Below are 13,091 nucleotides of genomic sequence, written 5' to 3'. Positions count from 1 at the left end.
TAAAGGACAACTGTTTGCTTTTTATTTCCACAGAACAAACTGCAGTATACATCATAGTTATGCTGTACATTATAGGGCCTCACACACGTAATACACAATTATGTAGTGTGATCAACCTTCACTGTTTCTTAGACAGGGTCATCTATCATTTAACATGATTAGCAGATCATACACCAGTTCAGCAATAGATCTGGAAATGTACTTGCATTCCTTAGACTGCTGTGGTGAAATCCCTCTGTGGAGCTGGATTCCCCATGTGAGTTCACTGATGGTTGGTTTGCCATTGAAGTGGCGTATCCGAGGCTGCTGATGAAGAGAAGTCTGGTAGTTCAAATTGGAGATGGCCAAACTGCAGTCATGTCCACTGGTTTTGCGACGCAACCTAACTTAACTAGCTTCGACGGAAAGAAATAAAGAAGTGTAAACGGAAGGTGGGTAAGTTCGATTCTGGACCCATCCCATCTTAGTGTCCGAGTCTGCCTGGACTGGACCTGGAGGAGAGTTGTCCTGGAAGCCTAGCAACTCAACTCCTCAACAGCTGCTGCTACTGGTTGCTTCTGCTCGACTGTGTTGAGACTGGACTAGACCAGAGATTTTTCGGGTTATGGGTTTCAACCAAATATGTTTCCGCTGGATCAATAAAGCATTGTCCGTGGATCTGCGTGACGGTCCCAAGTCAGCACATGCAGCTTTGGCGTGACTCACTCACATGAGCTATGGTGCTTAGAAATATAGTATTAAGCATACATTTAACTTGTGAACATGATACACTTTACATATCTAGAATTAAAAGAGAGAGCGGGAAAGGGTTTCACTCATTCATCTCAAATAACATACACATAATGGTACATTTTGATAAATCAAAGCATAATGGTTACGCATGATTAATGCATTGTTAACATATACAGGATTCAGGTGGATTCATAAAAGAGCAATAAAATAACAGTCATTAAAAGTCTGAGATCATCGTTTTCAGGATGATCTAATGAACTTTTAAGTTCTTGATTTTTGAAAACCCCATTTACTGAGGCCAAGAAAAGTGTTCTTGTGACCAGTTACCCATTCGTCTTGAGTTAACTTGATCAGGATAGTGGGTTCGATGACACTTAACTGATGATGAACCAGTCACAGTGTCTGTATCGTTAAGTCCCCTACTTAACTGGCATGTAAGTAGGAAGTTTAAATTTAGATTATTCAAATTAATCCTAATGTAAACGTAATTATATATTGTTTTTGTGACCTCTGTATTAAAAATATTGCTGATTAGATTGAGGTCAGGAAAGGCAACTCCTTGTGTATGGAAGGTGCTGTGGGTAATTGCTCTCTGTACTTCTTACAGTAGCAGCAGTCCTCTGCAGTCAGTGTTCACTGTGCTGGATTCAGTCATTTTTCACCAAGGAAGAGTTTAGCCAGTCCAGCTTTCAGGTAACTCAGAGCGTCTTTATTGGCTTCATCAGCTACTGCTTGTCTCCTCATCTCCTCCAGCTCTCGAACCCATTCTGCTTTCCCAGCCTCCCTCACTCTGGGGATGAAGAAGTCCAGATGCTGGAGAGTGAAGGCAGAGTCTGGTTTTAGTGCGATCTGAGACAGGTGCTTGATGTTGTGGTAAGCACTGACAATAAGAACTGCCTTTTGTTCCTCAATCTCCTTCAACTCTTCTTCAAGATCTTGCATTAAAACTAAATATGTCTTGGTTTGTGTTTGGGTGTTTTCATATTTCTTTTTTATAGAGTCAAACTCCATCATGTAGCTTGACGTGCTGCAGACGTATTTCTTGTTCTCTTTGACGTGTTTGCTGTAGTGACACTTCCCTGTGCACACAGTGCAGTAGTCATTTTTCATGACTTCACATTTCTTAGGACTGGACACCCACCAGCAGTCAAACTCATGGCAGTTTTCCTCACAGACTGTGCAGGTCGTTGCATTCCTGTTCTTCCATGATGCATTCTCAATGGGTACCTTCACTTTGACAGTTCGTTCAAATTTAATGTTGAAGTTTTTACATTCTTCAATCTTTCCCTTGTTTAGTTTCATTACCTCCTGAATCTGAAGTTTCTCAGCCTTTTTCAGCTCTTTCTCTTGGATTCTCAGTTGTAAGTTGCTGATGGAAGCTTCAAACTGAATGCGGTCGATCAGGACATCTGAAGTCAACTCTAAACTTCTTCTGTTCCTTGCAGTCAGAGATTGAAAGAAGCATTTCATTTCATTCATACTGTCTTCCCAGGCGTCTCTTTGAGCACGAAAGTAACGTTCTTTAGTTTGACGAGCTTCACCCTGACGATTGTTGAATATGAAATGAACAGGTTGACCACTATTGTCTCGTCTGCAGGGGATTTTAGCTTTATTAATGGCACCGAGGACATTTTTAGGAGGAAGACCATCAGAGTGTGTGATTAAAAACACAATGTTGTTTACAATGTCTTTCCCAAACAGAGACAGAACTGAGCTGATAATGTAGTGTTGTCTGTCTGAGAGACGATTCTTTGCCGCTTGAATCACAAAACACACAGCATCGACTTCTCGAACTCCATCATTGTTCTGAAACAGAGCAGATAAATTCTCAGCAACTTCCAGATCTTTCTCCAGTCCTCTAGTGTCTCCGTAACCTGGAGTATCAATGATGGTGAGAGAAATGGAGCTCTTCACAGGAAAGACCTCATACATGGTGATTTCAGAGGTTTGGGATTCTGACTGATCTCTGGCTTCTTCTTCTGTGATTTCAAGCCAAGTTTCTTCCTTAAACTTTACTTCCATCAAGTAGCTGACCATGGTGTTGATGATGGTGGTCTTACCAACGCCAGTCTCTCCCACCAGCAGAATGATTTTATTTGGTTTACTGGCATCTCTTTTGCCAAAGGTCCATTTCCTGACCTTTTCATTTTCATCAAGCAATTTCCTCTCTGTTTGTAGACGGTATCTTGCTGGAGGACCTTGATGAATCAGTTTTAGTCTCCGTGGTTGAGGACTTGGTCTTCTGTAAAATACAAAAGGAAGAAAATATTTCTCTAATTGTTTGTATTGCAAGAATTTAACTCTAAATTCACACCATCAACTGGACTTTTGAGTGATATTACAGCAGTTGTAAAAACATTATTCGTAATACTTAAGAATTTGCCATTCTTAAATACATATTTTACAGTGTCTCTGAAGGTTCTGAAATCATCCACATCTGATTTAAGATCTGGTTAAACGTAATAAAATGTCCTCAGTCTATCAGTCTGTGTCATAAACACAAAACATTTTCAGTCTTTTTAAAGTGAAAATGTGAAGCGATGTTACATTTTATAATAGAAGAATAACTGTATTGGGCCAATTTTAAAGATATTTGTACTGTATTAATGTAAACTGTTAGTCTTGTCTTCTTGTGACATGTTTAGGTCTAGTGAAGGAAGTAAAACAAATTGTCTATGTAAGAAAAGAAATATTATTTACAACATATCACCAGACAAACAATCAAACAGTTCTCTGCCCTCCTCTCTGAACACTGGGTATACATGACCTTTTATATATGATGATTATGCATTAAATTTGTGTGGTGGTGAACACCCTACTACTCTTTACCTTAAAGGGCACCAATGGTGAAAATTATACTTTTCAAGCTGTTTGGACAGACATGTGTAGGTATAGTGTGTAGACCGCCATATTAGGGTGATATAAACACACCCAGTCCTTTTTCTTTTCAATTTAACAGCATAACGGTGGACCTTGATGTAGAAGTGCGGTCCCCCCATCCACCAATATTGATTGACAGGCGTGTATTACCATACCCTCTGTTTGATGTTTTGTGTCCGACCTTTTTCAGTGTGAGTCAAAGCGATGTCCCCAAAGGAACACCCTTGCTCTATTTTTGGATGTAAGGCTCTTTGGGCTCAACCCTAGAGCCTTCATCGTCTTCCTGCGAATGAGCAACAGATTTTACATTTAGTGGCCATTTGTGCTGAACACTCTGTGAATGCAACGTATTGAGATTCAGGCCATTAAAAACAGCTGATCCATCGAGTCTTTCAGCACTCTCTCCGAAAACACTCAATTGATCTCAGCTGGTGGATCAACGTTCACCATGATCGCTCTCATCGGCACCATTGTTTGTAACTTTAGGTGGGTTTGCGAACGTGTACTTTTCATTGCATCTTCCTTAAACTTCAGACATTTGCATTTCCCATGATCACAGATGCTCCCTGTCATCTCAACTAGGTGTGGCTGAAAAGTGAGAGCATGTTACCTCGCGTGCGTGTCCCTCCATTGGAAATAACTCACTTGCCTTAGTTAAAGCCTCAGTCAAAGTTAATCCAGTGTGCGTGGTTATTAGTCTCTGTGTACAAGCTCGAAACTTTAAACTAGCACACAGTTGGCATAACTTTGTTTAGTTGCTGCAGTTTTGTTCCGTTCAGAAACTCGGTGTTGAGAAGCCTTTATGATTAAATAACCGTGACGAATTAAAGCTCTGTTAATAGTGAAACCAGTTAATCGTTGCATCCCTGTACGGATGAGGCATGCATCGTTACATAGGGGCTGTAAAACTATACAAAGACACAAATGATTTTGTAACTACCACTCTGACACATTCTGGCACATTAGGAATATTGATTCCTCACCAGTCGTCTCTGCTTGGTCTGTGTCCGGGTCGTACATGTGTGGCTGAATGCTGGTCTTCTCACTCATGTTACTTCTCTCTGTCTGCCTGTCTGTTGCCATAGACAAAGCAGGGGAGCTCTTGTTAAGTTGGGCGAGTCGTCGAAACTTATTTTCATGTGAAGCAACACACCACTAAAACAGCGACCTGTGTACACGCCACCAAAATGACACTTTTTAACATGTTATAATAAAAAATCTGAATTGTGTTTTGAACTAAACCTAAACTGGCACACTCAGAAGAACCATAATATTAAATCTTTTTAAAAAGTGGTCAAATAGGTGCCCTTTAAGTTTATCTTAGGGTGTACTCACACTAGGCACAGTTGTCTTGAACCATGCCTAGGTGCGATTGTCTGGCCCGCACTCACATTGAATTTTTGCCTTCTGAGGCGGAGCATGCTTATGTCATCGATGATGTGACTGTTTAGTTTAACAGGAAGAGAGGCGCTCTCACTCAGAGATGTATAAAGTACTAGAGACCCAGACTTAAGTAAAAGTACAAGTACTCTATCAAAAAGTGACTTGAGTAGAAGTAAAAGTGCTCTTTAAGCACCATACTTAAGTGGAAGTACTAAAGTATTCAACATTTTTTGTACTTAAGTATTGCAAGTAGTTTATTTCAAAATTTACTACTCAAGTACTGAAAGTAAAAGTACAAGTATTGTGTAATGTAGTTATTAAAGAATGCAGTCAAAAGACATCATATTGTTTTGTTTATTTTAAATCTCTTTTTTGGGGGCACGTCATTAAGCAGAATGAAAAGAAACATGACTTACAATACTGTTTTTCTCTCACGCTTGAACCACAGATCTGACAGATTATAACAGCTTTAACACACACCTTTCAAAGTTGTGTGTCACAAAAACAGTCCATAATCCACTCAAAACGCTATTGAAACCCATTTTCGGAGCACAAATTACTGGTTGTAAACGCTGTAAACGAACGTTCTAATTCACTTGATTGTGATTTTATTGTAAAAAAAAAGAAAACGTGTATATTACTGTGTTAAATGAAAACCTGAAATATTTTATGGCTTATGGCTATGATTTAGTATTCAAAAATGTTTCATTTTGATTATGTTTTAATTAAATTGGTCTTAAACTTCATATTTTTATAGTATATATTTATTCATTCTGGTACTTTTACCATAAACCAACATCTCAACCATTTGGTAGAGGCTGATATTTTAGAAACTATGGGATGTGTTGGGGGAAAATGTATTGATTGTGTTAACTAGCGACATTAGGAGTTAAGAAATGCAATAAATAAAAAAATTCTATTGGTTTTTTTCTTGGTGTGACAGTTAAATGGTTACTTGTAATATAATTGTGTCCTTTAATACAACAGTAAGATATATGAACTGTACCTTTAATTTGACCCGCTCAAAGAAAACACTCTTTCTGAATGTATCAAACAAAACTCATACACAGAAGACAGCATGAGCATTTATAGCAAATAAACTAATGTAAATATTCTCCCGCCTGCTTTTTAAACGCTGACAGGCGAGGTCTTACACCCCTTTGGTTATTGTCTTCACCTTCTCAACAGAAAGGGCTGCTATCGGCTTTAGAAATGAAAGCGTTGTTCACTGATGGCGGGAAGAACAGCCGCGGTTACAGTCTATGTATGTATAATACGCGGTTATCACAGGTAATCTATAATAGACACAGTGGAGAAAACTTCATACACGCCTACCAGGCCAGCGGGTCAAATGTCCAAAGTAAGAGAGGCAGAGATGGAGTCTCACAACATTTCTCTGTAGTAGTGAAATAGCGGCTCGTGTGCTGTGCCGCCTTCACTCGCCCTCGCGCCTCCGTCCTTCGCCATAGTATTGCGACACCGCACATAGGAGATAAATGACGGCAGTACGTAATAACCCGTTATGATCTATTACTGAACCGATATAGACCATTTTGACACCTCTAGTAACGAGTAACGATGCAGCTCATAAAAAATCTATCGGAGTAAAAGTATTAAACTCATCGAAAATATGTACTTAAGTAAAAGTGGAAGTAGGAGAAAAAAACAATACTCCAGTAGAGGACAGATACTGCCTTTTAGTACTTAAGTACAGTAGTGAAGTAGTTCTACTTCGTTACTATACATCTCTGCTCTCACTCAGCATAGTGGATATTTCTGTAGTTCTATTGTTTTGTATTATTTTAGTCGTTTGATATGCAGTGACGCAGTCAAATATTTTGCTGAACAGATCAGCCACGTTTTATGCTCGAATGTTCATAAAGTCCTCGTGCTGCAGGTATTAGGAGGTTTGCTGAAGGTGCAGCTGTTGTACAGTGAGGGGTTTGCATCTTTAATAAACTATGACAGTACACGTTCATTGAACAGTAAGAATGATTAATAAATCCAAATGAAACAGTCCCTAAAAGTGATGTTGCGTCTTCATTTTTATGCTCAGGCATGCTTTGCTCTCATACTATTGATCTTATTCTTCAATGCGGAAGTGCGCTCGTTTTTGCGATTGTTTCAGGACTTCCGATTCAGTTGCCTATGGGAGAAATGACAAGAAATAATAAACAGAAAACGGTCAAACTACTCGCTCTACAAACAAGTGTTTGCATGATTATACATAAAAATTAGAATAATATAATAAGAAAAGATCAGTTTGGAACATGAAACAGCATTACGAGCTGTTTTTAACCTATAAAAATCAACGGACGTGAGTGAGACTAGAATTCTCGTGCCCAAAAGATTCAAATGGCTGCACCCGGTCATACACGGAGAATAAGGTGAATAAACGTACCGCACCAAAGCCCAACCGAACCACACTCTGGCACACCTATTCTAACCGGGCCATAGTTGGCAAACTGAACTGCGCCTGGGCCCGACTTGGAGCACTTACACTTGTCAAACAAACCAGGAATTTGGGTTTGTATAGTCTAGGATGAGTACATCCCTAGGCTTTTATTCTATCTTCTTCATCTATGTTAAGCTGCCTTGACACAATGTACTTTAGAGAAATAAAGATAAATTGAATTGAATAACGTTGTGGATTACAGCTGTCAATGCCGTTCATTTTCTTGCACCGACTGATTATTTTGTTTCATATGCCCGCAATGTGTGAATTACCAAAGTCCCCAGTTTTTGTATTTATTTCAGTCTGATTTGACATTTTAATTATTGGCATGAGAAAATGAACAATGCTTTATTCTATTTTCAGCCCATCAGGTGAGGCTATAAAACATTACATCCAGTGAAATGATCTTGCAGTCTAGTGTTGTCTTTGCAGTGATGAAGCACTAGATTAGGCTTTGTTCATCAGTGCTGGATTGTTGTAAAAGCAGTTCATAATTGAGCTTTACTAGAGAAGATGCATTTCACCAATTATTCAACAACTGAAAAACCAAACAAACATTTACCTCCTTTATAAAACTTGCATTTCAACTCACCCTGTGTTCATGGTGTTCACCGGACTGAATGTTTCCTTCACAAAAGAGTCTCTCTTTTGCTCCCCAGTCTGCGTACAGCAGAACTAAGCATGTTGAGTAATGTTTTCTAATTGTGAGGTTTGCTATACATGTGGTCTTCGAGTAGTATAATTTTCTGTCAAACTATTTTGAGCAATACAGTTTTGCAGTTAAAGCTAATTCTGATCAAATACACTCACGCCAGTCTCTGCCTCGAGTGTCTTTTTGAATTGAAAGCGTTGATGGAAATACTGGTTTATTAAACAAAACAAACTGGCTCAAGTCCCTCCCATTTAAATTTGGCATCTAATGATTGATTGGGCTATGAAACAATTGAAAGAAAATAATTTAAATGGGTGAACGATAAAATAACAATGTAATAAAATGAAAATCAACGTGATTGGGTAAAGTGCAGTAGTTTTTTTAATAGTCATTTTAAATAAATAAAATACTTTCTGGTGTTGAAATGGTAAAATGTTGTGTAACGTTCAGTTTTACTTTCTCAGTAGTTGGAATTTTTAGAATGCAGCTAGATGAGTCTCATTTCTGTGAGTTACAGTAAGCAGATCATGTTCTTACAAGGAAGCAAACTTGCATGATCTCCTTATTACCAGAGAAGTGCACAAACTATTTTTACTACATTTGAAAAATAAAATAAATGTAAACCTGAGCAATAATCGATATGCTTTGCTTATGATCATATTAGGTGAATTTATTTCAGAAAACTGATTTATGATAGAATGCAACATTTGCAGTTTTTCTGTCTGTGCTGGTGTCCAGGTTCTTCCGATGTTCTCCAGATACACTAAGGCCCAGCCACAACGGCAGTATTTCTGAACCCGGCAGTAAGGAGATCCACAAATTAGCATTTTTAAAATCATTATTACGAATTTTTACAACAAACAAGCACATGTTTTAATACATTCATAACCACATTTGTGTTTTACCGTCATGCTTTAAAAAAGCCCCGCTAAAATCAAAACGCCAAATTTAGCTATCTATAATAACTCCTGTACAGCAGTCCCACAACATACTGACACCCGATGACGACACTTGAACACTTGAAAACCCTTTCAGAAGAGTCTAGTGGCTAGTAATCAGCGTTTTACAGCGTCTGCTATAATGTTAATGATGTTTTTAGTGTGTTTACATGTAAATGCACAGTATAGTTATGAGCTTATTGCCACATTAGATCGTTATGATAACAGGATATATGTCTTCAGGGATTTCCTGAAGATAAATACCAAAAAATAAAGCAACTGGAATAACTACAGCAGTCGCAATCGTCTGATCTCATATGAAGCAAGAGATCGCGATGACGTTTGCAGGTGCTGTAGTGCTGTCCTATTTCTTAGGGGTAAATTTTGAAGCCCTTCCCTTTCACAATCTGTTTTAAGGGCCAAGGTGAAGGGATAGGGGTACAAAATAGAATTGGGATTGGGCCTAGGAGACAAAAAAAATGAATGAATACCTCATGGTCTCTTAATCTGTAAACATGTACTGTTAAATTGTGGATATTAAATATTTACTGCTAAAATATAAAATGATTAACATTTTGGGCAATAAACTATGAGAACATAAAACAGGTAAAAACACTTGACCTTCAATATTTATTTTTAATATGTAAGGTGTTTTATTTCTTCTTCAAAAAATGAATAGATCAACTTTTTACGTTTGTGAGTAGAGTTTTCGAATGCTTAGTTTTATTTTTATAGCACATAGATTTAGCAACACCACCATCATGGGCTTTAGTCATTCATTTTCCTTCAGCTTTGTTGCTTTCTTCATCTGGGGTGCCACAGTGGAATGAACCACCAATTATTCAAGCATATGTTTCACACAGCGGATGCCCTTCCAGGTGCAACCCAGCACTGGGAAACATCTATACACACTCTTTCACACACACACACACACACACACACACACACACACACACACACACACGCACACACACACACACACACACACACACACACACACACACTATGACCAAGTTAGTTCATTATTTACCTATATACGCATGTGTTTGGATTGTGGGGGAAACCGGAGCACCTGGAGGAAACCCACACAAACATGGAGAGAACATGCAGACTCCACATAGAAATGCCAACTGACCCAGCTGGGACTTCATGGGCATTAATCCCATATAATTTACTGAATTACTTGGACTCAGAAATTGACCCATTCAGTCTAGAGTGCATTTTTGTTGTGTTAAAGCAGTGGTCTCAAACTCAATTCCTGGAGGGCCGCAGCTCCGCATAGTTTAGCTTTAACCAGCTGCAACTCACACATGCGTAATGGTCTCTAGTAGTTTTAAACAGCTTGATTAGCTGGATCAGCTGTGTTTGATTAGGGTTGGACCAAAACTGTGCAGAGCTGCGACCCTCCAGGAATCCAGTTTGAGACCTATTAATTGAAGGCTTAGTCAAATGCATACAGTTAAAAAATGAGGGTCTGTGTACCTGCCATGTAATTGTGGTTCAGAGTGATGTACTTATGATCTACAAATCTCCCAAAATCAACAGCGACCTTTTTGTTTTCTCTTGATTTCCGTCATGTGGGGGTGAGAATTCATAAGGGTAAATACATTTATTTTATGCAGATTAAACAACCAGAGAACATTTGTTTTCAAACCAATTAACATTTCAAACCATTTTAAAGCATTTTAAGCTTTTTGTACATAGGTTACATAACAATGAAGCTGCAAAAACTATCATACAAGCACATCTTTACCAAGCCCCTCCCCCAAAGAATAATCAGTTTATAGCGATCAATGATTGGCTCCTTTACTAACGGGTTTGGCTTTCTTCACCGGAGCAGCCATATTGGCCATTACATTTTCCCCATTCAAAACTATTTGAGTGAAACATCTTCACTGTAAAAAACAAAACAAAAATTGGCAGCTGTGCTTGCCAGTATTTTACCGTTAAAAACACGGTACAAACCGTAAAAACAATTCCTCATTTTAACAGCAAACTACCGTATTTCATTACTTTATAGATGTAATGTGTCTGTGTTTTCAATTACCAACATCTACACATCTTTTGTTACACAGATAGACACGTTAGCACAGCCATATGCAGGAGGTGATGCGAAAGTTACATAATGAACCAATGCTCATCACAATCAACTTTTCCCACAAGCAGAAAAGTGTATCAGTGTATAGAAGGTGCTCAGTGTCATTCACACAGCTACTAAACACCAGTATGGTCACACACATCAAATTAAAGTCATGAAATAAACATTGTTTATCAACATTAGATGTAACATTAATCTCTAATGTCCAGAACTGATGGGGAAACAACTAAAAAGATCCATAGTAATGTCAACAAAAAGAATAAAAAGTGATGTGCCATGCAGGGAATTCTGGGAAAGTCAATTTACGGTAATTCGCCGTATATATATTAAGGAAATATACTGTAAACCAGGTTACCAGATTTTTACCGTAGCATTTTTACAGTTAAAATCACTGCCTTTTTTTACAGTGTTGTGTGTTATATAATCTTTGATATAATCCTCCACAAAGAGAATCTTTAACATTTTGCAGGCACATAAATGATTGTAAATGAGAACGTGGCAAGCATTTGTTTAATTCCCCAGGTTAACTAGTATTTCAACTAACTCGTATTAAGAATTTGTCAAATTGTCAAAGCCTAATCATAATTATTTTGTTTGTATATTATATTTGTTTCACTCATTACAGTCTTCTTCATGTTCACTGTTTTATCTTGATTAGACTCAGTCATTTGCCTGCAAGGAAGAGTTTAGCCAATCCAGCTTTCAGGTAACTCAGAGCGTCTTTATTGGCTTCATCAGCTACTGCTTGTCTCCTCGTCTCCTCCAGTTCTCGAACCCATTCTTCTTTCCCAGCCTCTCTCACTCTGGGGATGAAGAAGTCCAGATGCTGGAGAGTGAAGGCAGAGTCTGGTTTTAGAGCGATCTGAGACAGGTGCTTGATAGTTTTGTAAGCATTGAACAGAAACATTGCCTTTTGGTCGTCAATCTCCCTCAGCTCATTGTCAAGATCTTCCATTAAACTCAAATACGTCTTGGTTTGTTTTTGGGCTTTTTCATATTCTTTTTTTATCAAATCAAACTCTATCATGATGCTTGAGGTTCTGAAGACATATTTCTTGTTCTCTTTGACGTGTTTGCTGTAGTGGCATTTCCCTGTGCACACAGTGCAGTATCCATTTTTCATGACTTCACATTTCTTGGGACCAGAAACCCACCAGCAGTCAAACTCATGGCAGTTTTCCTCACAGACGGTGCAGGTTGTCGCCTTTCTGTGTTTCCATGATGCACTCTCAATAAGCACCTTCGTTTTGACTGTCTTTCTTACATTAATGTTGAAGTTTTTACACTGTTCAATCTTTTCCTTGTTTTTCCTCATTGCTTCTTGAATCTGAAGTTTCTCAGCCTTTTTCAGCTCTTTCTCTTGGATTCTCAGCTGCAAGTTGCAAATAGATGCTTCTAACTGAATCCGCTCGATCAGGACATCTGAAGTCAACTCTAAACTTTTTCTGTTCTTTTCATCCAGGGATGCAAGTAGGTGCGTCATGCCATCCATGCTGTCCTCCCAGGCGTCTCTTTGAGCACGATTGTAGCGTTTCTCATTTTGTCGAGCTTCAGCCTGACGATTATTGAATAGGAAGTGAACAGGTTGGCCACTTCGGTCTCGTCTGCAGGGGATTTTAGCTTTATTAATGGCACCGAGGACATTTTTAGGAGGAAGACCATCAGAGTGTGTGATTAAAAACACAATGTTGTTCACAATGTCTTTCCCAAACAGAGACAGGATTGAGCTGATAATGTAGTGTTGTCTGTCTGAGAGACGATTCTTAGATGCTTGAATCACAAAACACACAGCATCGACTTCTCGAACTCCATCACTGCTCTGAAACAGAGCAGACAAATTCTCTGCAACTTCCAGATCTTTCTCCAGTCCTCTAGTGTCTCCGTAACCTGGAGTATCAATGATGGTGAGAGAAATGGAGCTCTTCACATGAAAGACCTCATACATGGTGATTT

General features: G+C 38.7%; 2 protein-coding genes across 2 annotated transcripts; both read right to left on the bottom strand.

Annotated features, from left to right (window-relative positions):
- zgc:172065 (uncharacterized protein LOC100137122 homolog) lies at positions 1–8,198 on the bottom strand. The gene is made up of 2 exons (XM_056462618.1): positions 8,043–8,198; positions 1–2,974 (listed from the first exon to the last, which is right to left on the bottom strand). The coding sequence occupies exons 1-2, from the start codon at positions 8,051–8,053 to the stop codon at positions 1,384–1,386; spliced, it is 1,602 nt and encodes a 533-aa protein (XP_056318593.1). The 5' UTR covers positions 8,054–8,198; the 3' UTR covers positions 1–1,383.
- Positions 8,199–10,577: 2,379 nt separating this feature from the next.
- On the bottom strand, positions 10,578–13,085 carry si:dkey-187j14.4 (uncharacterized). Its single transcript, XM_056462617.1, has one exon. It carries the CDS (start codon positions 13,081–13,083, stop codon positions 11,803–11,805), a length of 1,281 nt encoding a protein of 426 aa, XP_056318592.1. The 5' UTR covers positions 13,084–13,085; the 3' UTR covers positions 10,578–11,802.
- Between the last annotated feature and the right edge of the window lie 6 nt (positions 13,086–13,091).

Source organism: Danio aesculapii, chromosome 7, assembly GCF_903798145.1.
Source record: "Danio aesculapii chromosome 7, fDanAes4.1, whole genome shotgun sequence".
Lineage (NCBI taxonomy): Eukaryota > Metazoa > Chordata > Actinopteri > Cypriniformes > Danionidae > Danio > Danio aesculapii.
The sequence above is the reverse complement of the archived record's forward strand: the minus strand, read 5'-3'. Positions and strand labels throughout refer to the sequence as shown.